At 38.9% G+C, this 27,472-nt stretch overlaps 1 protein-coding gene across 1 annotated transcript in view; it reads left to right on the top strand.

The window, feature by feature from the left end:
* Positions 1 to 27,189, top strand: part of adcy8 (adenylate cyclase 8 (brain)) — a 72,812-nt gene extending 45,623 nt beyond the window's left edge. Inside the window, exons 13-18 of the mRNA XM_067362328.1 lie at positions 1,262 to 1,343; positions 13,009 to 13,167; positions 16,038 to 16,184; positions 19,154 to 19,246; positions 19,398 to 19,512; positions 26,664 to 27,189. Coding sequence (XP_067218429.1) covers positions 1,262 to 1,343; positions 13,009 to 13,167; positions 16,038 to 16,184; positions 19,154 to 19,246; positions 19,398 to 19,512; positions 26,664 to 27,151 — 1,084 coding nt within the window. The 3' untranslated portion in view covers positions 27,152 to 27,189. The remainder of the gene's footprint in view (positions 1 to 1,261; positions 1,344 to 13,008; positions 13,168 to 16,037; positions 16,185 to 19,153; positions 19,247 to 19,397; positions 19,513 to 26,663) is intronic.
* The last annotated feature ends 283 nt before the right edge of the window (positions 27,190 to 27,472 follow it).

Below are 27,472 nucleotides of genomic sequence, written 5' to 3'. Positions count from 1 at the left end.
CTGCACAACTGTTTTTAACATTGATAATAATAAGATGATGCTGAAAATTCAGCTTTGCCATCACAGGAATAAATTACATTTTAAAATATATTCAAATTGAAAATGGGTATTTTAAATTGTAACAATATTTCACAGTATTACTGTTTTTGCTGTATTCTTGATCAAATAAATGCAACTTTGAGCATAAAAGACTTCTTTAAAATAAATATAAAATTTTGCATGGTTATATAATATATACAAATATTTATATTAGTGCTGTCAAATCAATTAATCGCAATTAACCGCATCTAACATAAAAGTTTGTAAATATATGTGTGTGTGTGTGTGTGTGTGTGTGTGTGTGTGTGTGTGTGTGTGTGTGTGTGTGTGTGTGTGTGTGTGTGTGTGTGTGTGTGTGTGTGTGTGTGTGTGTGTGTGTGTGTGTGCTTGTGTAGACTATATATATATATATATATATATATATACACACACACACACACATATATTTACAAACTTTTATGTTCGATTTTACAGCACTTTAGAATAATAAAATAAAAATAAAATGATAATAATAATAATAATAATAATATAAAATAAAATAATTAAAATGTGCAATAAATGTACAAAAGCAGTAATGTGTCAGTTATTAAATTCTTTGTAACTTGGCAGAAATTGATATTTTTTGCTATGTAACAGCACAACAGAAGATTGATTTCATGAATTTCATTTTCAGTAATTCTTTTATTAATGTTCATCATTTTACAAGATATTTCAAGGCACTTCAAAGAATATTGTGTTTTTTTAATCCAAAATTTATATAATATATGAAAAAAGATAAATACTGTAAACGCAAAATAAATTTTTACAGTGTTTTTTTCCCATCTGCTTTGCTAAGGTCATCATTGTGCCATCAAGCACTTAACTACATGTTTTCCCAGAGGTGTTGTCTGTATGATAAGAATACTGTAAATCACTTTAGATAAAACCATCTGCTAAACTACAAATTGCCCCTAAACAAGAACTAAACCTCAAACTTTAAATCAAGTCTTGAAAAATGTTTGTACAACCTCAAGCAGACTTTATATTTCACTTTCTTAAAATAAACATTTTTATAAACATAACAGATATCATAAGTGTTTAACAAACAGTGTACAATGTTATTATATCATTAAGGCTCTTTATGACATTTATGATAGATGTTTGTCTTAACTAACTGCACTCTGGACATTATAAACGTGCTGCAGAGCTCATGAGACTTTCTGTCTCGTTACCCTGGTTACAGCAAAAGCTTCCTGGGAACCAAGGAAACATCTCTGCTTCTCATGGCGATGTTCCTTTTAGCTGTGTTCTACCACGGCCAACAGGTAACAGATGCACACACACACACACTAACCTGACAGCGGATCAGGGGCCATTCAGTTCCTATTTTATAATGTCACGTTTCTAAGAAACGGAGGCAAGTTATTGGCTGCTTCATAAGGTTTCACAGTCAATATATAAAAGCCCTGCTCTCTCTGACGCACAGTGTGTGCAAAGCTTTTTAAGTTCACTCTACTGATTGTTGTCTTTGATGCTGTAGATCAGGGGAAAGAGTCGGTACGAGTGGTGATGAGCGAGAGAGAAAGAGAAGTGAGCGCTGTGTGTGTGTGTGTGTGGTGTCGACGCTGCTCTGATTAAGGCATATGGAGTCTCACATATGACTGAAATGCTTTGTGCTTGTGCCATGTGTTTGTGTCCAGCTATAAACTGCCTGTCCATATTTACCCCCTCCCCTTGTATCCATGGCAACAGTGTGTCATTTAGGCAGGTGGTGCCACTGGCACTGCTTGGCCTATGGATTGGGACTTGGCTTGTGTTTCTTGGACAGTGATTTGATCATTTCTTATTTATGCTCATCTTGGTGTGTGTGTGTGTGTGTGTGTGTGTGTGTGTGTTTCGGATGAATGAACAAGCACTCAGTCACTACGAGTCAGTGTCTATAAGGGATTACTCTTCATATACAGAAGTCTGAGGCCACAGTGAAAATTTGGGTTTCAAAATCTAGTTTTAAACCTTGAAAGTTTAAGTTTTAAAAATATCTAAGAAATTAGGATCTATTGTAAAATGAGTAAGAAACATTTGAAATTTGAAATTAGGGCTGTAAAGTTTGTTTGTATGTGTGTATACTGTGTATAATTACACACGCATGCATGTATTTAAGAAAAAAAATTATATTTATATATATATATATATATATATATATATATATATATATATATATATATATGAGTGATTCTATATAAACATAAATATATATACATGCAAATATTTCTACATATATACATGTATTCTAAATATATACATGTATGTGTGTATTTATATATACATAATTATACACAGTATACACACATATGTACTGTAAACACACTGTATATACACTGTAAAACCCGATAAGTTTAGAATACTCAATTTTTATAGACACCGATTATTACCTAGTAAAGCAACTCAAATTCTTAAAGTAAACAATAATTATAAATAACAAGTGAAACTGGTTGTAAAACCCGATAAGTTCAGTATACTCAAAACATTTAAGTGAACAACTCAAAGATTATTTTAGTAGAACTAAAACTAACAAAATTGAAATTTATTTGAAATATTGAATAAACTAACACTTTATCTTTCTGGTTAGAGACTATCACCATTTACTTGAATGAACTGTTAATCAACAGCCTTGAAGTTTTGCAGCCCATTCTCGATCTAACTAAACTCCTCATGCAGAAAATGTAATTTTTTAAGTTGCATCAATGATTTACCAGACTTTAATTGCAGTGTACTCAATCTTTATAAGTTAGTAGTACTATTCGGGTTTACAGTGTACACACACATAAATTATATAAACACAAACTTTTAGTTTGGATGCGGTTAATCGCAATTAATCGGTTGACAGCCGTAATTAAAATATTTTGCTCTCTAGTCCTCTCAGACTTTAAACCCTACTCTATGTTTGTTTATTTGCAGTGGTTATTTAACATCATGTAATTGTTTAATTGCTTCTACTGCTAATTTTTCTTAATATTTTTAAAACATTCTTAAGAATAAAGAATTAAGAAGGAATAAAAACATTCTTGGTATATTTATCTTGTTTTCCAGTTAAAATATTTCAAAATGTATAAAACAAGGAACATTTACTTGAGAAGCAACACTGCATATAAAGATTTGTTTTAATATTATATATATATATATATATATATATATATATATATATATATATATATATATATATATATATATATATTAAAATCATGAATTAAATCATGAATGTGTATTTTGTTCTTATTGTACTGGCAGTTTTTTTCACTTGTTTCTTATTTATACTCACAACATGTAAAACAATTACAGAGCTTCAAAGGTACATGGTGATGAGAGGAAAAATTATATTTAAATGCTTTTGTGATCTCTTGCAAATTTTTGCATTCGCTCACTAAGCCAAATATGTTTTAATGCGTTTGCAAGGGAATGCAAGAAAATGCTCAAGAAAATCTTTTTTTTAAGGATTTTTAGAAATTTTAACAAAATGGACTAATAAAAATATACTAATAAGTTATTTTTGCATTGTAGGCAGCATTGAGATTAAAAGGAGAACAGATGACTTTAGTTTTTTGCTTTAGTGTGTCTGTTTAGTCCTTGTAAGGTATTTTATGAGAAACATCTAGGACAAAGTAAATACTTTCTATAAACTGAAAACTCCACTGGGTCTACTGAGATCTGAAAGGGCAAAAAAATGATCCTCTGGGGTAAATTCAGCACATGTTCCCCTTGATTAACCTGTGAATACAGGTACGTGCCTTACTCAAGAGAATAAGGCATGAGGGGATATAACTGTTGTATTATCTGCTGAGTGAGAGCCTTGAGAACCAGTACGTCACTTCCAAAGAGCTCAGCACATCACTTTATCATGGATAAAACAATACATTAATTTTGGTCTCTATTGTAACAGCTGCCAGACTTCAGCTGTCTAAATTGCTTTTTTGACAGAGATAAAGTCCTGAACACCTACAGACAGTGCTGAGATTCAAAACCGGGCCTCCCAAGACACCTATAACTTTAGAAAACTAATTTGTATTAAACCCTTTTCATACACTTTGTCAAAAGTAATTTGGGTGATATGCACACTGTCTGAGTGTGTGTGTCCGTCTCTACATCTGTGTGTATGTGTTTTAGAGGTTAATGGAGGTCAGTCTTGTTGATGTGTTTTTAATAATCATTCGGACAGTCGTACACCCCTGTCTGCCCCACTTGCATAATTACTCCTCATAAAATCATCTTTCACTCCATATTCAGCCTGAGAGCATACACAAATAAATGCACCCACACACACACATGCGTTCACACTCATACAAATGCACAAACACTTACATCATGCCCTGACTGTTAGTAAATTAATTTTTCAATCTGGACGCTTTTGTGAAACAGTTTCAATTAAAGCTGGATATTAATGCATGCAGATGAGTGTGTGTTACTGCTTAATTAGGCGGGACCTTGATGGGGCTCTTCGTTTGGAAGAGAGCTGATGGAAGCCAGGGTGAACAGAGATATCAGAAATGCAGCACGGCTCACTTCCTCTTAAAGTCGAGACGTAACGCAAAGACACTGCCAAAGCTTTCAGTGTACTTACTGAGTGCAGTGTATGAAAGAAATAAAATGGTGATGTCATTATCTACTCATGTAATGTTTTTCCTAGTGGAAGACAAAAGGACATGTTTAGCTTCTCAGAATATCTAGGCTGCTCTTGTTCATGCAATAGAAGTAGATGGATGCAAGAAGTGTCTGTAAAGCTGTCTGTAAAAAAAAAAAAAAAAATCCAGAATTTTTTTAAAAGAAATTAATACTCTTATTCAGCAAGGACACATTAAATTGATCAAAAGTATCAGTAAATACTTTATATTTCAAATAAATGCTGTTCTTTTGAACTTTCTATTCATCAAGGAATCCTGAAAAAAAAAAGATCCTTGTTTCAACAAAATTATTAAAGGGGTGGTTACGTGTTTTTTTTCTAGGCTTGATTGTGTTTTTGGGGCACAGTATAACATGTCTTAATGCTTCGTTTTTTTGAAAACGCTGTATTTTTCATACAGTATATTTTATCTTTATTCTACACCTCTGTTTCCACTGTCATATGAACGGCTCGTTTGACTTCCTGCTTCTATGAAGCCACTCCCTCCGACATACGCAATGTGCTCAGATTGGTTAGCAGGTTGGTAACTGGCCCAGTCTATCGTGATTCACTGAAGCGTCTGGAAACGCCACGCCCCTTACCATCCGTTATTACGCGCTTAGGTGGAAAGTAAATAATAGCGCCTATATTGCTGTATCAAATTGAGCCGAATCAGACCCAGATGAGAGGATAAAGCAGAACCTCTCCAATCGCGGCTTTTAAAGGACGTTTATGAATGGTATTTAGTATTTGTGTCAAAGTGTTTAGATATGCTGTCACTGCTGTTTGTTAGCTTTCAATATACAGTTTTATCCTGATTAAAGCTTTCCTGTAGTAAATACATGCCTGAGTAGTCGCATTTTTGTAAAAGTATCTTTTAATTTATAGCATGAACAACTGTTTGTCTATGAACATAGAAGTTTGTTAGTGTTTGTTGCACTAGAATTTAGCTAACTGGCTAGCAAAAACGAGTTGCTCTTTGTATATGTCCTAGATGCATTAAAAACAGCAACAGAACTATAACATTATTTATTATACAAGACTTGTAAGTTATAAACAATAAAATGTACTTACAGTTTGAAGACAATAAACAGCAGCTTCTGCTTTTAAAGTAGGAACTGCTTCATCTTTCAGTAAAAGCCTTTGTGTAAATCCAGCATTGAACTCGTGTAGATTCTGGAATCTGTCTTCAGCGCCGCATCCAGTGTAGAAAATATCACAGATAATAATGGGTTCTATATCTTTTGACGCGTTGCGTCGCGCAGCTCGCGTTCGGTGTAAACAACTCTTCCGCTTTCATTATGCTGCGCCACATGGCCTCGCCCACTTTGTTCCGTGTTCCCGGGGGCGTGTTTATGTTAATAGCAAGGGTTTATGATGTCAACAATCCCGGGAAGAAGCACGTTGTAGTCCAAACCGCCCGTTTTTGTAGGCAATAAAATGCCATAACTTTAAAAGACAATATCTCCGTTTGCATTGAACTTTCAGCGCTGTAACTTTGCAGATACTGTTTATGCTCAAGCAGCAACATTACACACTAACTAAAGTTAAAAAAGTGAAATCGCATGTAACCACCCCTTTAAAGGGTTAGTTCACCCAAAAATTAAATTTCTGTCATTAATTACTCACCCTCATGTTGTTTCACGACCTTCGTTCATCATCGGAACACAAATTAAGATATTTTTGATGAAATCCGAGGGTATCTGAACCACGCACAGGCAGCAACGTCATTGCACGCTTTGAGGTCCACAAAGGTAGTAAAAACATAGTCAACGTGACTACACCAATTCAACCTTAATAAGCAACGAGAATACTTATTGTGCGCAAAAACAAAACAAAAATAACGAATTTATTAAAGTTTGAACCGTTGTCATATGTAGTTGATGTAGTGAACTCAGTGTATAGCTTCCAGGCTCTACGTTCAAACGCCGACTCATTATTGGCTGGCTCCTGCATCAGCATCACATGCATTCAGCTTCAGCCAATACTAAGTCTGCGTTCGGACGTAAAAAGGAAGCCTGCACTGAGTTCAATACATCAATATGACAACGGTTCAAATTGTTGAATAAAGTCATTATTTTTGTTTTGTTTTTGCGCACAAAAAGTATTCTTGTCGCTTCATAACATTAAGGCTGAATCAGTGTAGTCACGTTGACTATTTTACTACCTTTCTGGACCTCAGAAGGTGCAATGACGTTGCTGCCTATGTGTGGTTCAGATACCCTTAGATTTCATCAAAATTATCTTAATTTGTGTTCAGAAGATGAACGAAGGTCTTACGGGTGTGGGACGACATAAGGGTGAGTAATTAATAACAGAAATTTCATTTTTGGGTGAACTAAAAATTGATTGACCTCAAACTTTTGAACAGTATTGTATTGTCCTTTTTAGAGAGTAAAAGGGGAGAAGACTTAAACCCTCATTAAACTGTCTGTGACGTTTTATTTCAAAGCACTGAAACTTAATTTAATGTGACAATTTATATTGATCTGACAGTCTCAAATGAACGATCATGATTCATCTTGTGAAGTTGAAGGACAGCTGTGAATGTAGACTGAGTGTTCCAAAGAAGTTAAATGGAGTAAAGCAAATGCAGATTGCCAAATTGGGCAGAGAGCACAGGGCTCTAGCAGGAAATAGAAGTGACCCAGATGCAGGCTGTCCCCATATTACAGGACTCAAAATTAACTTTTATACTTGATTGCACCAGCAAAAATTTAGAAGCACCCCCCAAAAATTAAGGAGCATACACCACAACTACAACTTATTTATAAATATAAAAAAGCATACGGTCTGAATAAAAATGCAAATTCACTCTCTGACAGTAGGTGGCGCTTATAAAGCAGCAGTGATAGTGTTTCTTTGAGTACGGCTGTACACGAATCAGTGCTACACTTATAGATACTTTATACAGAGATAAGAGGAAAAGGGTTTTTTTCCCTCCTAGGACTTTTTTCCCAGTGCTAGCACGCTGGGTTTTTCTCCTAGGGGTTTTTTTCCACCCCTGGGAGTCAGCCGACATTGGCTTAATGTAGCACCATCTTGTATATGTTACATATTACCACGCTTGGTTGTACAGCTTATTTATAAGCTGCTTTGAACAATTACCAATTGTAAAAGCGCTATATAAATAAATTTGACTTGACTTGACTTGAAAAGAAAATGACATCGAAACTTTTCTGAAGACAATCAGTTCTCTTCAGAGATACATTCATATATCGGAGTGTCTATTTACACTAAGTGCAAATGGCGTCCCTTGTTGGCAAACGCTATTTACACTAGCTCCACCCACCAATGTCTGGTTGGGCCACTCAAGTTTAAAAAAAGACAAGCGACATTCAATGTCTTCAGTGGCGCAGCAGTAGTGAATAAGGCTCGCAAACCTTTTGCCGAGCTTTTCAATAAAAAATAATGTTCTAAAAGTGGAAATAAACTGCAAACGAGTGTTTAATTATATAAAAAGTACTTATTGGGTAGGCTTATATTTCGCACATCATGAACAGTGATCTTGCTGCACCTGGTACAGTATTTTCTCTGCTGGTGCATCTGTGTTCTCCTCTTTCTGTCAGTCTTCAGCATGTTCCCTGTCTGGCCTGTTAACGTCTTGTTTAGAGACTTTGTAATTTTTTCACACAAATTACATTTTGGGAAATGATTGAAAAATGCAGTTTGTGTGCAAGTCTGGAACAGATCGGCCAAAATAAAACTATAAAAAGATTTTAGGCCTGGTTGACTGGTGCATCTCTAGAAAACAGGTCGCACCACAAGAATTATTTGCATTCACACAAATGCTTCCAAATATATTTTGAGGTTGCACAGACTAAATTTCGTAAACAAAATGTGCGATTTCGATTTCGAAACTTGTATAACTGTTTGCAAACAAGACAGATGCTGCGTCCAAAATCTCGTACCAAGTAGGTGCTAATTTGAATTTACTTTGTGACCGGTAACAAAAGTATGTTCTATATAGTATCAATGTGGGTATATGAATCAAATTTGGACATGCTACATCTGCCATGTTGTTACTGTCACGTGACATCAGTTGAGTCGCTTCACTTCCCTTCATAAATCCTCTCCTGTGGACTCATGGGAAGTGTCCATCGAATATGCACTCTGAATACTATGTATTTGGACATAGGCGTACTGTTTTTCACATACTATATATATTAGGGAAGTATTTGATTTTGTATGCAGTGAGAGACTTTGAAGGAGACTATAGGATTCATAGCCGTCACTTAAAAAAACAGACCAGAAATTAAGATTAATTTCAGATGATGTAATCACAAGTGGTCCAAAACACTTTGTAATCCAATTACTGAAAACACATACTGTACAGAAGTAGGCAGAAGCGCATGTTACATGTAGTGTAAACACTAATCTGTCCTGATGCATCATAGAGATCCTTTTTGCACTTTGTCAACATGCAGTAACACTAACATAGAGAGTGATGTGTTTATTCATGAAATCAGAGAGCCTCCACTGAAATCTGAACACAAGTGGTCACAGGAGACACATTTGAGACACTTGTGCAGATATAAACTGCAGAATGTCTTGGCTGACCGCTTGTGATCATAAAAATAGGTATAAACAGTGTTAAGTGAACTTAAGTGAAGTGACATGACCTGAGGGTCAAGTAAGGTAACTCATACTCAGAATTTGTCCTCTGCATTTAACCCATCCAAGTCAGTGCACACACATACACTGCAAACCGTGGACACACACACCCGGAGCAGTGGAGCGATTGGGGGTTAGGTGCCTTGCTCAAGGGCTCCTCAGTCATTTCCTGCTGGTATTGAAGGGATAGTTCACCCAAAAATGAAAATGATCCCATTATTTACTCACCCTCAAGCCATCTTAGGTGTATATCTCCTTTAGACAAACACAATCAAAAATATCCATAGTCTTCCAAGGTTTTATAATGGTTTTGAAGTAAAAAATAATGCATCCATCCATTTAAAAAAAAGTAATCCATACGACTCCAGTAGAATAATAAAGGCCTTTTGAAGCAAAGCAATCTTTTTTTGTAAGAAAAATATCCATATTTAAAACTTTATAAATTCAAATATCTAGCTTCCATCGGACGACCGTACGCAGAATGTGCAAGTCAATTTGCAACGGAAGAGTATCCTTTGACCTGACGCACAACATAATGACGAACACAGAGGCGCAGAGGATAGAGCAAAACAAATCACCGGTCATGAATTATAAGTCTAAAATTATGATTTCAAAGGAGAAATGTCGGATGATTTCGATATAAGAGAAGAGGAGCTTAAATTTGTTGCACAACCCTATTTGTTTGAACCGCGAGAGAGCTTACAATACTCCTCCATCCTGCGTCATGCATCGCGTCAGAGGATTATTTGGCGCAAGTCGACTTGCGCATTCTGCATATGGTCGTCCGCCGGAAGCTAGTTATTTGAATTTATAAAGTTTTAAATATGGATATATATCCCTTTAAGAATCTAACCCACAACCTTTGGTTTACCAGCCTGACTCTCTAACCGTTAGCCCAAGACTGCCCCCTAACCAATTTAGTTGGTAGTAATGTGGTGGCGTCTTGCTGTGGGACTCAGCATCAGCTTAAACAGAGGGAGAAATAGATGAGAAATCTGCCAAAACCCTGATGCTTTTAGCAGAACGATGATCCCAAAGCCAAATTAACTTTTTAATTAACTTACTGGAGTGGCTCAGAAACAACAGTGTGAATAACCTATAATACCCTAGTCAAAGACTCACTTCAACTAAGAATATGTGGCACTGTTTGAAAATGATGTACAAACCTGATTAACCTCAACAAACTGGAGCAGTCTGCCTCAGCAATTGACCAAAATCACACCTACAAAAGTAAGCTAAAGCACTTCTGAATACATTGAATGTTGTAACTGCTGCAAATGGATGGCACTATAAAAAAGTAGAAATTTGGGGATTTAATACTTGTTTAAATGTGTGTGCGCATATATATATATATATATATATATATATATATTTACACACACACATTTAATTAAGAATATTTTTGAACATGAACCTATATAAGGGTGTTTGCAATCAACGTTGTAAAGCATTTCTACATACTTTTCTGATTTCTGATGATTCTGAAGTTATTTTCCCCATTTAAGAAGAACGTGCACCTCTCTGCATCTTTCCTGTCGTTGATTACCTACAGATGCTTTCCTCCTCTAGTTGCTAGGATTTTTTGTGTGCCTTTTTTTCCAGTGACTGGATTGTGTTTGCTGAGTGTGTATTTGCTATTCATCTGCCTAGTATTGCTGACAGTTATTAGAAATACCTACTCTTTCTCTCTCTCTCTCTTCTTTGAAACTTAAAGCCTTTTTCCTTTTCTATTTGTTAGAAATGAATAGAAATGTTTCATATATAAAGTAGTTAGTTCCTGCCCTTTATTCTGATTCGTCAATAGCTGTGTTTTATTCACAATAAAACGCAACACTCTTAGCAACTACTCTTAGCAACATAAACTGTATGTTCTCAATTGATATTGTTCATTGAAGCGTACTGTATTATGGAGAAGAGTATTGTGAGATAGAGTGAGCGAGTTTATTACCTGCATTCAGATTTAGCATCTTCCTTCAGATCAGGCCTATGTTCATAATAAAAAATATGTTTAAAATCTGATCTATCTATCTATCTATCTATCTATCTATCTATCTATCTATCTATCTATCTATCTATCTATCTATCTATCTATCTATCTATCTATCTATCTATCTATCTATCTATCTATCTATCTATCTATCTATCTATCTATCTATCTATCTATCTATCTATCTATCTATCTATCTATCTATCTATCTATCTATATAATATACACACACACACGCGCGCACACACATACATATACAGTACTGTGTAAAAGCCTTATAGGCACGTCAGTATTTTCACCCCCCAAAAAAGGTTTTAAGCCAGTTATTTATATCTTTTGCTGTAGTGTGTCAGTAGGAAATATCTGTTCACATTTCCAAACATTCTTTTTGCCATTAATTGTAATAATCCAGTGAGATTTTTGAATACACAATAAGACTGATAACAGCCAGTGCTCCACATGGAGATAAGAGCTCACCATCATCAAATCCGTCTGTGATTACATGAAGAAACGTATGAAACTGAGACAAACCAAATGCAGAATAACTGTGGCCGTGTCTCCAAGAGATTTTAAGAAACCTGCCTCCAAAGCTACCTGAAAAACAATGCCCAAGTGTACCAAGAGCTGTTTTAAATGCAAATGGTGGTCACACAAAATATTGTTTTGATTTAGTTAATATAAGTTAATTGATAAATAAAATCTATTTATAACAGTATTTTTTAAAAACATCCTCACTTTACAGCATTTTTACACAAGTGCCTAAAACTCTTCACAGTACTGTATTATTGCAGGCAGGTTTCTTCAAGCATCTTGAAGACACGGCCACAGTTCTCCTGGATTTAGTTTGTCTCAGTTTCATATGTTTCTAAATGAAATCACAGACTGATTCGATGATGGTGAGATCAGATCTCTGTGTGTTGTCAGACTCCTTGTGTATTCAAAAATCTCACTGGATTATTACAATTAATGGCAAAATGAATGTTTGGAAATGTGAACGGATATTTCCTATTGACACACTACAGCAAAAGATATAAATAACTGGCTTAAAACCTTTTTTGGGGGGTGAAAATACTGACATATATATACACACACAAATATATATATATATATATATATATATATATATATATATATATATATATATATATATATATATATATATATATATATATATATATATATATATATATATATATATATATATATATATACAATAGCACTTTTTGGTCTTTCACTGTCTGTGTGTTATGAGCTAGGTAGCAGGGGCAAATTCATAATATTCTTTGCATTTGTGGTGACGAACATTCAGTCGTGAAGTTAGTGTTATCAGAGGCTGGTTGCATAAACGTTAGTCATTAATTTATTTTTATTTAAGACTGTTCACAATTTTTTTTTAATGTCAGCTACGCAAAAACGTAGATTAGTCTAATTTGATACCGAAAAGTAAAACTGATTACCCCCAAATAACTGCTATTTGGTCATACTAGTTCTTAAGATGTCATAATGGCTATATGTTTATGCAGCTAGCAGCAGATGATATGGGCAGATACTGAGCTGTTCAGCCGATTTTCTCTGCCAAGGCTTGTGTAGCCTCATACATGCTTTATAAAATAACTGTATAGGACTGTAACACTGATTGGCTGTCCTGTGTTTTTGCTTGCTTTTGATGATTTAATGTATCTTGTGATGCTTTTTATTCTTTGTTGTCTGACTAGCTTCATTCTCTGTCTCTCAGCTGGAGTATACTGCTCGTCTGGACTTCCTATGGCGTGTACAGGCGAAGGAAGAGATAAATGAGATGCGAGAGCTGCGTGAACACAATGAGAACATGCTCCGGAACATTCTCCCCAGCCATGTCGCACGCCACTTCCTGGAGAAAGACAGAGACAATGAGGTATAGAGACAGAATGGATCTGGGTGTCTCACTTCTTTAGTCTGACAGGAAAAACATGGCAGCACTTAGACAGCAAGAACAAGTGAGGAGAGGATGAATCACTGCCACTGTCTTTGTTTTCTGTTGTGCTTTATTAGCCTGACAATCAACTTTTTGTAAGCATTTGCTGCTGCGGAAGTCAAAAACAATTAAGAAATTTACACAAATCAATAATAAATATAGATAACAAAACAAAGAAAAGAACAAATTAAATACGCACTGTACCAACTGGACAGGTAAAGTCTGTAGCTCTCTTATCCAAAACCTAGTAAGCTGCCTAAATAGGAAATAAAGTAATGCTTTTATTCAGCAAGAATGCATTAAATTGATGAAAAGTAACCGTAAAAACTATAAACTTACAAAAGATTTATATGTCAAATAAATGCTATATTAGAATGACTTCTGAAAGCTCGTGTGGCACCGAAGACTGTAATGATGCTGATAAAATCAGCATTACAGGAATAAATTACATTTTAAAATATATTAAAATAGTAAACACTTCTTTTAAATTGTAAAAATACTTCATAAAATTACTGTTTTTTTATCAGATAATTGCAGCATAAGCGATTTCTTGCAGAAAGTGTATAGTCTTTTTAATCACACAGAACTCAGATTTTTTCCTTCAGTTAGCTTGTACAAATACATTCTGAGATAGCCTTCTCCATGCGGGAAGTGGGCAGTGTTGCCTTAGAATTTTGCTAAAAATAAGATATCTTAGTAGGCAGCTTAATTCAATTTGTCTCCCATTTGGAAAAGCTTCTGGTTCTGGTTAATTTTGTTGTGCTTGCAACATAGATTGTTTATCTTGTGGCAGCCATGTTTTATGTGCCTGCATATCTTTTTTGCTAGTTTCTTTTTTTTTTTCTTTTTTTCTTATTCCTTTGCCCTTTCCTTTGAGTTCGTAAAGCCAGCCTGTGTGTGTGTTTGTGTGCTCTCTTGTCCTGATGTGACTCCTCTGTTTATTTCTGGAATCTTCCGCTGTCAGTCAATCAGACAATAGGGAGTCTAAATAATGGAGCTCTATAACTCACGGATAAAAAATGCATCCATTAAGCCTGTGTGTGTGGGTGAGTGTATTGAGTTGCTTTAATTATCCCATTCATTTATAATCAGGTGGAGTATTGAGGCATGATTTAACTGGTGACGCTAAAAGTGTGTGTGTGTGTCTGAGTGTGTGAACCATAATTTATGCCACTCTCTGCTATTATTAAGATGAGAAAATGATCCCTCTCCCTCACACATGCACACATACCGCGGTCTTGCTCGCAAAACCTGCCACTCTTGAAGGGCACTGCAGTAATTTGGTTCAGTGACTAACACTTATTAAGTGTATTATTACCTGTTTTCTACACTTGTCTTTAACAGTCACTGACTTTTTACACATAATCGCTCAGCAGTACTGACATGCAGTGATGACATCATGCGTCAGCGGGGCGTATCAGTGCAATGATGAATGTTTAGTGTGTATGGAGAGAGTTTAACCTAATGCCATTGACCACAGCTCCCTCTTTAAACAGCAAAGTAGTTACAGCTGTGGCCTTGCGGTTTGCACACATTAGATGTCAAATATAGCACATAATTTGTCTGAATAAATCTGCACACTTTATTTTAAAAGTGTGGTATATCCGTATGTTGTGACATAATACGTAGTGCGTATGAGGTCTGTTCATAGCCATGTATATATGAGAAGTGTATATAAGCCATGATTTTTTAGGGCCCTTCAGGCACCGATCACACAGGACCCATTCTGTTTTATAATTATTGTACACATGCAGAGACTATAATTTGTAACACTTGTTTGTTTTTAAGATGATTAATTCTATAAAAAGTATTAATTTATATTATATTATATTATATTATATTATATTAACAATTTATTGCATATTATAAATAATAACATTTATTTTATTATTATGCCTATGTTTTTTAATTTTGTATTTGTAGTATTTGAATTATATATAAAATATTAGCTTGTCAGCAGTGTTATTTTAGTATAATTGACAATTTTGAAATCATTTCCATTTTAGTTATAGTAATTTTGTGTTTTGTCATTTTTTTTTTTTTTTGTAAATATGTCTATACAGTTTTTATTCATTTTAATTTCAGTTTTAGTTTGTTAATTTAGTACAAGTTAAACTAAATGGTTCTTAAGCAACTAGCCTTGACAACTAGCTCAAATGAAATAAATTTACATTTTTTTATACTTTATTTTGTCTCCTTTGACTTTTATTTTATTTCAAGTAATGGAAATGTTTTTTATGGTTTTAGTTGTAGTTGAATATAATGACCCTGCTTGTCAGATGCATTATGAATTAACCAAGTGCGTTTGTTATAGTTTTATAACATGCAGAAAAATGTTGCCATTGCAACATTTTTTGTTGTTGTTGTTGTTGTTGTTGCTACACTTGTTTGTTTTTTAAGATGATTAATTATATATAAAAATGTGTTCATTTATATATTTATTCTTACATATTATTTTGTTATAAATAAAATATAACATTGTTAATATATATTAACATATTGTATTGCATACTAAAATTAATAACATTATATTACATATTATATGTAAACCATGTTTTTTGTATGTTGTATGTGTTGTATTGACATTTATCAGATATCAGCCTTATCAGATGCATCTGTTCTGACTCCCCCTTATGAGGTAATCAAGTGTGTTAGTTATAAAGCAACACTGCCCTCTAGTGGTCAACACATTATGCATATTGTTGACCCACATTTCTGTATGTATTTACATGTGTCAAACTGAACCGAAGTTATCTGAAATTGACTTCATTCCAGTGAGGAGGTTTCTAATGTGTGGTCTCCATCCGTAGGAGCTCTACTCGCAATCATATGACACGGTGGGAGTGATGTTCGCCTCCATTCCGGGCTTTGCGGATTTTTACTCGCAGACGGAGATGAATAATCAGGGTGTGGAGTGTTTGCGGCTGCTCAACGAGATCATCGCTGATTTTGATGAGGTCAGAATTCTACCAACACACACACGTGTTTAAACACATTGTCCACCAATAAATGACAATCCTGTCATTATTTACTCACACTCATGTTGATCCAAACCCATTCTATGACAGTCCATTTTGACCGAAAAACAGAATACAGGTTTGTAATGACATGAGGGTGAGTAAATAATGACAGAATTGACATTTTGGAGTGAACTATCCCTTTAAAGTGCCTGTATTATGCTTTTTCAGAAATTACCTTTCATGTAATGTGTAATATACTGTAGCTATTTGTGAACGTGAAAGGTCTGCAAAAAGAACTGCCTAAAACAAGTTGCCAGTAATTCCAGTCTCACTTCCTGCTTGAACCAATGTAGGTTTGTAACACATTTGAATAATGCCAGCCTGGTCTTCATTGGATGCCCACGGACAACATCTACTTTGACCCGCCCTTAAACACTGTAGTTGTAGCTGAGTTTGGTTTGTGTTGCTCTGAAAGTAAATCCATTTTGCATGCAACCAAAGGAATCAACACAATTAAACCGACGCCATCATACTATTTGTATCACTTGTATACAAGGGCTAAGAAAGCTTCCAGAACTGAAATTCAGATAAGGTAATGGGTGAATCTTTCAGACATGCACTGCAAGCAGTAGACCAGTCACAACAGACTGGGCCATCTGACCAATCAGAGCAGAGTAGGCTCTCAGAAACAAGGGGTTTAGAGAGACCGAATCCTTCATTAAATATTTTTTACCTTCGATGTAGTGATGGGAATTTAGAATTCACTGACTCTAGTTTAGCAAAATGAATTAATCTTTTTTCAATTCATTTTGTTCATTTTGTTACATAAACGTTGATCACATTTAGAATAAGAAAACATATAATGTAGCCAAGGCCAAATTATGAGAAACAGAAAAGATTAATTAATTGCTTATCTGGATCTTCAGGCTATGCAGTCTGTTAGTTCACCTCAACTCCCAATCTGAGTCATTTGTTCTTTTGTCACGTAACATCCCCATAGGCTGAAGCTATGCAGTCTGTACTGGAAACAGAAATGATTAGTTCACCTCCTCCTGAATCTTTGGATCTGAGTAGTTAGTTCATCACGAGTTATGGAAAAGAACCGTCTTGACAGAAATGTATAAATTGTAAGAAATTTGAGACCAGAAACATATCACATAACTGTAAGAGTAAAAAAAAACGAACTATGCTCTTGTTTGTAAGGAAGGTTTGGAATTATTAACTAATTTCTGTATCCAATACAGCTGTCACGTCACGTGACAAAAGCTCGAACGACAGACCCGAAAACTCAAGAAGTGAGCTAATCATTTCTGTTTCAGCAGCAGCTATTTGCAATAAGTGTAAATAGCAATTAGACGCAATTTACACTAAGTGAAAATATCATATTTTCTTAGCGATAGATGCTATTTACACCATGTACATATCAGTTCTTTGTAATGAGAGTAATAAATAGTAATCAGATGCTATCTATACTTTTTATTGGCAGATACTATTTGCACCTCAGGATTGCAATAATATCATAGAGTGTAAATGATTATATTTATTTATTTAATGTATTTAATGGATGGTGCCTTATTGGGAGAATAAAAACCCTCCCTACACCTTCCCCTAACTCTACCCAATAAACACTTTTAATATTATTAAACACTTGTTCGCAGTTCATTACCACTTTTAGAACATTATTTTCATTTTTATTGAAAATAAATGCGAGCTCTGCAAAAAGCCGATTCGACGATTGCGTTAAAAGCCAGGTCTGCAAACCTTACTCGCTACTGCTGCGCCACTGAAGATGTTGAATTCTGTGAGCCGTTTTAAAAACTTGAGTAGCCCTACCAGATACTGGTGGGCGGAGCTAGTGTAAATAGCATTTGCCAACAAAGGACTCTATTTGCACTTAGTGTAAATAGAGTACCTCAGGGATGACGCATTTTTGTAGGCAAGACCCGGAAGCGAGTTAGCATTTTAGGGCTTCCGGTTCCAACGCTGTAAAGTCTATGGGTTTTTCGAATGGGTTTTTTGCTAAATCGCCTGAAATAAGGTCTGTGGTTAACAAAGCCTCTAAATACTTTCACGTTTTGATCTATGACATAAAACACACCAGTTATAACGCGCTTGTGATTTTTTAAACCTTTACTGTGTCTTAAAAACAGCGGTTAGTAACAAATTGCTAAAAGGGACTACTTCCTTTGGCGGGGACTTTAGACGTCATCATTAAAAACGGGACTTTTGACAGCATTTCTCATGAAAAAGTGGATAAGTATTCATACGCAGCGCAGATCATAATCAGCGAGCATGTTTTTAAATAATGTTGTTTTTTAAATACAGTTTGAAGAAGCTTGGTTGTGACGACGTTGATTCGCGACCATGGTGTGCTGTAGTCCGTATATAGCCTACTGTTAGCTTTGTTAGTCTGACGACTTTATTTAGGCTTCAAAATGTATTTACATTGTTTTAACTTGTAAAGATTATCTTGATAGACAAAACGTATAAGTGTCATAACCCTTTGTTAAACACAGAGCTTATTTTTTGCGATTTTCCAAAAGTATATGGGAAAAATGAATAGGCTTTTAACCGAGGGAACCCGTGCACCGCTAACTTCCGGGTTGGCCTACAAAAACGTGTCATCCCTGAGGTACTTTATAGACACTCCTTTCTGTTTCCGGTACAGAACCATGCGTGGTCAACACAAAATGAACAAATCACTCTCTGAGACAACTCGTACTTCCTGATTCATATTAAAGATTCATTCAAAATGAACAAATCATTTATGATTGACCCATCACTACTTGGATGCATGTAAACCTGTTGTTGGAGACCCCCAAAACAAAAACAAGAACCTTTAAAATAGCATAAAAGGTGCACTTTATTATTGATGATTAACCTAAGATGCACAGATCCATCACACCTGCTCAGAAGCTTCTGATGAAAGCTTAATGTCATAATTGAAAGATTTTCTCTCTCTACAGCTGCTGGGGGAGGAGCGATTTCAGGACATCGAGAAGATAAAGACCATCGGCAGCACGTACATGGCTGTGTCAGGACTGTCTCCTGAGAAACAAGTATGAAAACACACACACATACAGAAGCCTACACACTCACTCATGCTAAAACATATTATCTGATGTCTTCTTATAAGCAGTGTCTGTAGTTTGAAATCTATAAAAGGGTTAGCTTGTGCACTAATCTTTCTATATATGTGTGTTACCATAGCAATGTGAGGATAAATGGGGGCATCTGTGTGCGCTGGCAGATTTCGCCATTGCTCTGAATGAAAGCATTCAGGAGATCAACAAACATTCATTTAACAACTTCCAACTCAGAATCGGTAAGAGTCAAATGATTTAAACACAAATAATTTAGAAACACATTTGAAAGTGACAATGACATTTTGAGTGCAACAGTGACTGCCCACTTTTTTTTTTTATCAGCCTTGATTCCAAAAGTATTTTACCCATAGTTTATTTTCATAGTTTTTTTTCTCCAGATTTAAAGCCATGAATGAAAACAACCAGCTCTGAGAAGATTCACAACTTTACAAAAAAAAAAAAAAAAAATGAAAATTGGAAAAGATATTACTGATGAAATATTCATATAAGATGTTTGAGGTTGTTAGGTGGCCCTACTCGATTACAGGTATATCATTTGCAATGCATTGTGGGAGTGGGCAGTCACTATTCCTGTTTCCATGGTTACTGATCATTTCAGGATCATGGGTAATGTAGTTATTAGGTGTTTTGTTTTTTGTTTTTTATCACATTGAACACTTCTAGAATTTCTATTTCAAGTGCATCTAAAAAAAAAATCAAAATTTTATCTTTCTGTACAGAGCCCTTTAAAAATGTAATTTTGAAAGAAATGAATACCTTTATTTAGCAAGGATGCATAAAATTGATCAAAAGTCACAGTGAAGAAATTTATTAAAACTGTTCTTTAGAACTTTCTATTCATCAGAATTTCCTGAAAACAATGTATCAAGGTTTCCACAAAAATTCCAAACAGCACTACTGTTTTCAACTTATAATAATAATAAGAAATGTTTTTCAAGCACCAAATCAGCATATTAAAATGATTTCTGAAGGATAAATTCAGCTTTGCCATCACATAAATAAATTATATTTTAAAATATATTAAAATAGAAAACATTTTAAATTACGATAAAGGATTTTCCTGTTTATCTAGCCTTTATCTCTTTCTAAATATGTTAATTATTTATTTAATTGTTATTTTTATCTATCTATTTGTTTAGCTGATTCTACTCTGTTCTTACCCTGAAATTAGCTTAGATGCTGACATGTCATAAAACAGTCAAATTAATAAATTGAAATCAATGACTTGTGGCTTCTTGATAGCTTCAGGACTCATCATAGGTCTGTCATAAAAGATTTATTTATCATCACAAAAAAAAAAAAAAAATCAATGTTTTGTGATAAAAATTAATAGTTCCCTTTCGTGGGAACTATCGACGCTACGTCGTTGACGTGATGGGAATCCTCTGTGTTTTTGTGTTCGTGAAGCACCACTGTATCCAACCAATGAGAGAGAGAACGTGACGTCATAGGCGGGCGACGTCGCGGACTATAAAGCACGCCCAAAAACAGAGAACGCTAGCTTCTGTTGTCTTCAGTAAGCGCTATCTGTATCTTGTCTGTCTTATTTACTGTTGTCTGTCTACCATCTCGCCAGAAAGTGATCTCTTTGTCTGAGGACAAGAGTTTCTAACAAGTGAAATAGACACATAAAAAAGACATATATATATATAAAATGACGGAGAAAAGCCAGCGTTTCACTAAGTGTGCACCTCCTTGTCCGCGATTCATCGTGGAGGGAGATACACACGAGATGTGTGTGAAATGCCTGGGAGTTGAGCACGCACAGGCAGCTCTTGAGGGGGCTGTCTGTGTGCACTGTGAGCGGCTCACTCTCAGGGCGCTGCGCTCACGCCGGGCGCTCTTTGAGGAGGGCGCCGCGGCGAGTGTTCCCCGCGGGTCTGGTCCCGCTGCTGCCGAGGCACAGCGAAGGCTGCACTCGTGGGGTTCACAAATGGATCTAGCAGAGGGGGAGAGACGGGCTTTGCCTTATCGCTCCCCTTACCTGCTAGATCTAGTGTCTCTTCTTTGGTGGTGGAAGCACGCGCTGCGGTTTCTTCCCCCCGAAGAGAGACACCGATACTGAATATATCTTCCTCCGAGGAGGTTGATATTGAAGGTATCGAGGGTGGAGATGAGGGACCGTCATCCTCATCTCCAGCCCATGAGGAGCTTGCTGAGGTTATGGCCCGGGCAGTAAAAAAGTTGAATATAAACTGGCCCGTGGAGGAAAGCGTTCCCAAAATAAAGAGCAAACTGGACGAACGCTTTCTTCCAGCCAGGTCATTGCCTCAGCGTCGGGGACTGCCGTTCTTTCCCGACCTCCACGCCGAGGTGTCGAGGTCGTGGAACAGACCCGTGCAGTACCGTGTCTTCAGCCCGCAAACATCCATGTACAGCAATATTAACGGGCTGAAACAACACGGTTATGGGGCGATGCCTCGGGTTGAAGAGACGCTTGCGAGCTATCTCTCGCCCGAGTCTGCATCGTCCCTGAAATCCCGACATTGCCCACCAGACCATTAAAGCAAACATCAAATCTGGTGGGCAAGGCTTACTCGGCAGCGGGTCAGGCTGCGGCGTGTCTGCACACGATGAGTATACTGCAGGCATACCAAGCTGATCTGCTGGGGGAAATTGATGAAAGTGGGGAGGTAACCTTTGAGACAATCCAAGAGCTGAGGAGAGCCACGGATTTAGCTCTCCGTGCCACCAAGGAGACGGCCAAGTCAGTGGGCCGCTCCATGGCAGCACTGGTGGGCACGGAGAGACATCTGTGGCTCAATCTAGCTGACATAAAGGACAAAGATAAATATGTCCTCATGGATGCGCCGCTTTCCTCCGAGGGCCTGTTCGGTGACGCAGTTAATACTGTCGTCGACAGGTTCGAGGAGGCAAAGAAGCAGAAGGCGGCGTTTCAAAGGTTCCTCCCTCGAAAAACTCATCCCCCTGAGGCTGCCGGGCGGGGGCAGCCTCAGCCGACAGCCGGCTCCTCGGGGCACAGACCCCAACAAAAGGCCAGTGTGGCCGCCCGTGCTCCCCCGCGGAAAGCTTGGGGACCGGAGCGTGCTGCACAGCCGAAGCCTTCCGGGGGTAGGGCGGATCTGAGGACCGTCATTATTTCCCGGAAGGCTTCCCAAAAGAAATCCTGACGCTCGTGGGCCAGGGTTTCTGAGGGCAGCCCCCTCCGAAGGGGTTCGACGATTAATTTCTATCGTTCCCCTTCGGCGCCCTCAAGGGACTGTTCTGCCAACCCTGCCACCCAGTGTGCGACAGGGCGCAGCAGTCCCTGTCGATCCTCCGAGGAGGTTCGGCCAGCACGTGATTCGTTTATCTGCCGGTGCGCCGCGTCAGATAAACGAGCCAAGTGCTCAAAAAACACCAGAGACCAGTCTCGAGAGGCTGGTACCCTTAGTAGATCATTCAGAGGAGTGGAAATGTCTTCCGAATGTTTCGAAATGGGTGCTGTTCATAGTAGAACGGGGGTACAGAATTCAGTTCGGTTCTCTTCCCCCAAGTTCAGTGGAGTGATTCACACTGTGGTTGCTCCAGAGCAGTCTCTGGTTATGGAACAAGAAGTTGCGACGCTTTTGCAAAAAGGAGCTATAGAAAGGGTTTCTCCTCCCAGCAAAATGTCGGGCTTTTACAGCCGCTACTTCATTGTTCCAAAGAAGGATGGAGGGTTGCGTCCGATTCTAGATTTACGCATACTAAATCGATCTGTAAAGAAGTTGAAGTTCAAGATGCTTACACTCAGACAGATTATTCCACAGATCAGATCCGAGGACTGGTTTGTGGCGATAGATCTGAAGGACGCGTATTTTCACATATCCATCCATCCTTCTCACAGGAAGTTCCTCAGGTTTGCTTTCGGGGGCGAAGCATACCAATACAAGGTTCTTCCCTTCGGCCTATCACTGTCACCCCGCACGTTCACGAAGTGCATGGATGCAGCCTTGGCTCCGCTGAGACTCCGGGGCATCCGTGTACTGAACTATATCGACGATTGGTTGATATTAGCTCAAACGGAACGTCAGGCAGTTCTACATCGAGATGTGGTTCTGTCGCACATGAAAAGGCTTGGGTTGAGGCTCAATGCCAAAAAGAGTGTGCTGGTCCCGAGGCAGGTTGCAAACTACCTAGGTGTAATCTGGGATTCCACCACGATGCAGGCGCAATTGTCCCCTGCTCGTGTGGATTCCATCCTCGGGGCCGTGAAAGGGGTGAAGTTAGGCCAGTCACTCACTGTAAAACAGTTTCAGAGACTGTTGGGTCTGATGGCAGCTGCGTCCAACGTTATTACTTTTGGCCTTCTGCACATGAGACCCTTACAGTGGTGGCTCAGGACCAAGGGGTTTTCCCCGAGGGGAAATCCTTTTCGCATGATCAAAGTCACGCGGCGATGCCTTCGTGCTCTGGTCATGTGGAAAAAGCCTTGGTTCCTGTCCCAGGGACCCGTGTTGGGAACTTCATGTCGTCGCGTAATGCTTACGACAGATGCGTCCCTCACGGGCTGGGGAGCGATCATGAGTGGTCGCTCAGCTCAAGGTCGGTGGGATATACACCAGGCCTCCTGGCACATAAATCGGCTGGAGATGCTGGCAGTGTTTCAGGCTCTGAAACACTTCCTATCCGACCTGAGGGGCCACCATGTGTTGATCCAGACAGACAACACTACGGTGGTCTCTTATATAAATCACCAAGGGGGCTGCGGTCTCGTCCACTGTGCGAGCTAGTCAGCCGTATCCTCCTTTGGACCCAGGGGAAGTTACTCTCGTTGAAAGCGGCGTATATCCCAGGGTATCTGAATATGGGGGCGGACGCCCTGTCGAGACAAGGCGCGAGTCCGGGGAATGGAAGCTCCACTCCGAGGTAGTGGAGCTCATATGGAAAGTGTTCGGTCGAGCGGAAGTCGATCTCTTTGCCACAGAGGAGTCAACCCATTGCCCTCTGTGGTATTCTCTGAGGCACCCAGCTCCTCTGGGGTTGGATGCCATGATACAGACGTGGCCGAGGCGACGCCTGTATGCGTTTCCCCCAGTCTCTCTGCTCCCGGGAGTTCTGGACAAAGTACGCCAGGAAGGGGTGCATCTAATATTGGTGGCTCCTTGCTGGCCAACGAGAATTTGGTTTGCGGACCTAGTTTCTCTCCTTTACGGCTCTCCTCTGGAGCTTCCGTTCAGACAGGATCTCCTGTCCCAAGCGGGCGGCACGATCTTTCATCCCCGTCCAGAAATGTGGAAACTGTGGGCCTGGCCTCTGAGGGGGCAAGACTCATAGATTCTGGTCTCCCAACGGAGGTGGTGGAAACCATCCTTCAGTCCAGGGCTCCATCTACAAGGAAGCTTTACATGTATAAATGGAATGTGTTTTCTACATGGTGTAGTCATCTCAGAGTGGACCCGGTCCATTCTTCTATTAGCCATGTGCTTCAATTCCTTCAAGGAAAACTGTCAGAGGGTCTAACGTACTCCACACTAAAAGTGTATGTTGCTGCTATTTCGGCTTACCACATTTCTATGGAGGGTGTCTCGGTAAGTCGAGACCCCTTAGTTGTACGCTTCCTTCGTGGCGCACTGAGGTTGAGGCCCTCAGTGCGCCCAAAATCTCCGACCTGGGACTTGGCCATTGTGTTACAAGGGTTGGCTGAGGCGCCCTTTGAACCTTTGGAAGAGGTGTCGGACAAAATGCTAACATTGAAGACTGTGTTCTTATTAGCCATTTCTTCATTGAAAAGAATAGGTGACCTTCAAGCTCTTTCGGTGTTACCATCATGTTTAGAGTTTGCACCAGGTATGGTTAAGGCCTTCCTGCATACAAGGCCTGGTTACATACCCAAAGTCCCCACCAGGGTCCCAGGTCCCATTGTTCTGGAGGCTTTTTATCCCCCTCCGTTTACTACACCGGATCAGGGGAGACTTAACCTGCTGTGCCCAGTGAGGGCGCTGGATACTTACGTCCACAGAGCTGCCCTGTGGAGAAAATCTGACCAGCTTTTTGTATGTTATGGGTCCCCGAATCGAGGGGGCCCAGCCTCCAAACAAAGAATGAGTAAGTGGGTGGTTGAGGCCATCACACTTTCTTATAGAGCCTTAGGGCTCCCGTGTCCTTTGAACATTAGGGCGCACTCAACAAGAGGTATGGCGGCATCAACAGCTCACAGGTCGGGTGTTTCCCTGGCTGATATTTGTGGTGCTGCGGGGTGGTCATCCCAGCATACTTTTGTTAGGTTTTATGACCTAAATGTTAGTATTACTCCGGGTGCTTTGGTGCTACAAGATGGCAGCCAGGCACTCGGAGGCACGGCATAGTTGGGACAGCGTTCCCATCACGTCAGCGACGTAGCGTCGATAGTTCCCACGAAAGGGAACGTCTTGGGTTACGAGTGTAACCCTTGTTCCCTGAGTAAGGGAACGAGACGCTACGTCATGTTGCCGTACCTCCTGCATGCCTGGAGCGCTTCCTTCAGACATATCACAGAAGCTAGCGTTCTCTGTTTTTGGGCGTGCTTTATAGTCCGCGACGTCGCCCGCCTATGACGTCACGTTCTCTCTCTCATTGGTTGGATACAGTGGTGCTTCACGAACACAAAAACACAGAGGATTCCCATCACGTCAACGACGTAGCGTCTCGTTCCCTTACTCAGGGAACAAGGGTTACACTCGTAACCCAAGACGATTTTTTTCTTCCGGAACTGGACTCTTGCACTCTATCAAGGCCCTGTTTACACTAGTGCGTTTTCATTTTAACACTGCGTTTTAAAATGAAAATGATGCTTGTCCATACTGGCGTTTCCACTGCGTTTCAAAAAAGATCTCCGTCTATATTATTCAAGCACACTGGGCCTGCGCTTAGTGCCAGTTGCTATAATAATAGTTTGTCTCTTTGCATTTTTTAAATACTGCAGCTGCCTAAATGCCCGAGTTTAATTGCACAATGGCTGCTAAAAAGGACAACAAAGTCAGAGAAGCTTGCAGTTTCGTCTCCATGTTATTGTTTACACTGTCGTCGAGGCTGGTCTGTTACAGATCCGTTGAGAGAGGTTATTGTCGTGTTCTGGTAGCGTTATGTGGGCAGCCACTCCTTCATACTCAGAAATCTCTATTTTGGTCCATTTACACTGAAACGAAACACAGGAGTTTTCATAATAAAAATGAGTCTGCAGCAGTTCCAAAAGTCTCAGTTTTCGAGGGTTAAAAACTCTGGAGTAGTGTAGTTGCCAAGTGTAACTGTAGCAAATGTTATGCACTTTAAAATAAAAATGCACTAGTGTAAACAGGGCCTAAAAGTCTGAAATGTAGCTCCATTGCAGCTTGCACCATCATGTCTTTTTAACAAGGTGAACAGCGAGATTTGCTGATGCTAACGCTCTGCTCGCTCTCTCCCTCAGGTATGGCACATGGCTCTGTGGTGGCTGGAGTGATCGGCGCTAAAAAGCCGCAGTATGATATTTGGGGGAAGACGGTCAATTTAGCAAGTCGTATGGACAGCACGGGTGTCAGCGGCAAGATCCAGCTCCCAGAGGAGACCTACGCCATCCTGAACGAGCGCGGCTTCGCCTTCGAGTACCGAGGCGAGATCTACGTGAAGGGCATCAGCGAACAGGAAGGCAAGATCCGCACGCACTTCCTGATGGGCCGCGTGCAGCCTAACCCGCTCATCCTGCAGCCGAGGAAGCTCACGGGCCAGTACTCGCTCGCCGCCGTTGTGCTCGGCCTGGTCCAGTCCCTCAACCGGCAGAAACAGAAACAAATCCTCAATGAAAACAACAACTCAGGCATCATGAAGGGCCACCACTATAACCGCAGAACTCTGCTGGCACCGGGCGGCTCGGACACCAGCCACGCCGAGGTCACGGACAAGAACGATCTGGCCTAGATCTTGAATGAGGAAAAAAAACTACGTACTGAACCAAAAGACTGAGCTGTACTTCAGACTGCTGCCGCTGACTGAGTGTCTCTCTTGCTGTCTGTGTTTCTTTTTGTATTTCTTTTGTATTTGAGAAACAATAAAGGGGTTTAATTTTTTTATAAAGGTCTGAGCTTCCTTTTAATAAAGGACTGTATGAAAGGTTTGATCTAATGTTGTGTTCACGTCATGTCGGAATTATTTAACTCAGAGATTCTCCTCAGAATTTTTAACATCCCCAGACTGAGATATTATTAGTTTCTATGGCAATGCTCATAACCAAAATGGTTC

Source organism: Chanodichthys erythropterus, chromosome 16, assembly GCF_024489055.1.
Source record: "Chanodichthys erythropterus isolate Z2021 chromosome 16, ASM2448905v1, whole genome shotgun sequence".
NCBI classification, from domain to species: Eukaryota; Metazoa; Chordata; class Actinopteri; order Cypriniformes; family Xenocyprididae; genus Chanodichthys; species Chanodichthys erythropterus.
This window is presented reverse-complemented; position numbering and strand designations above follow the sequence as displayed.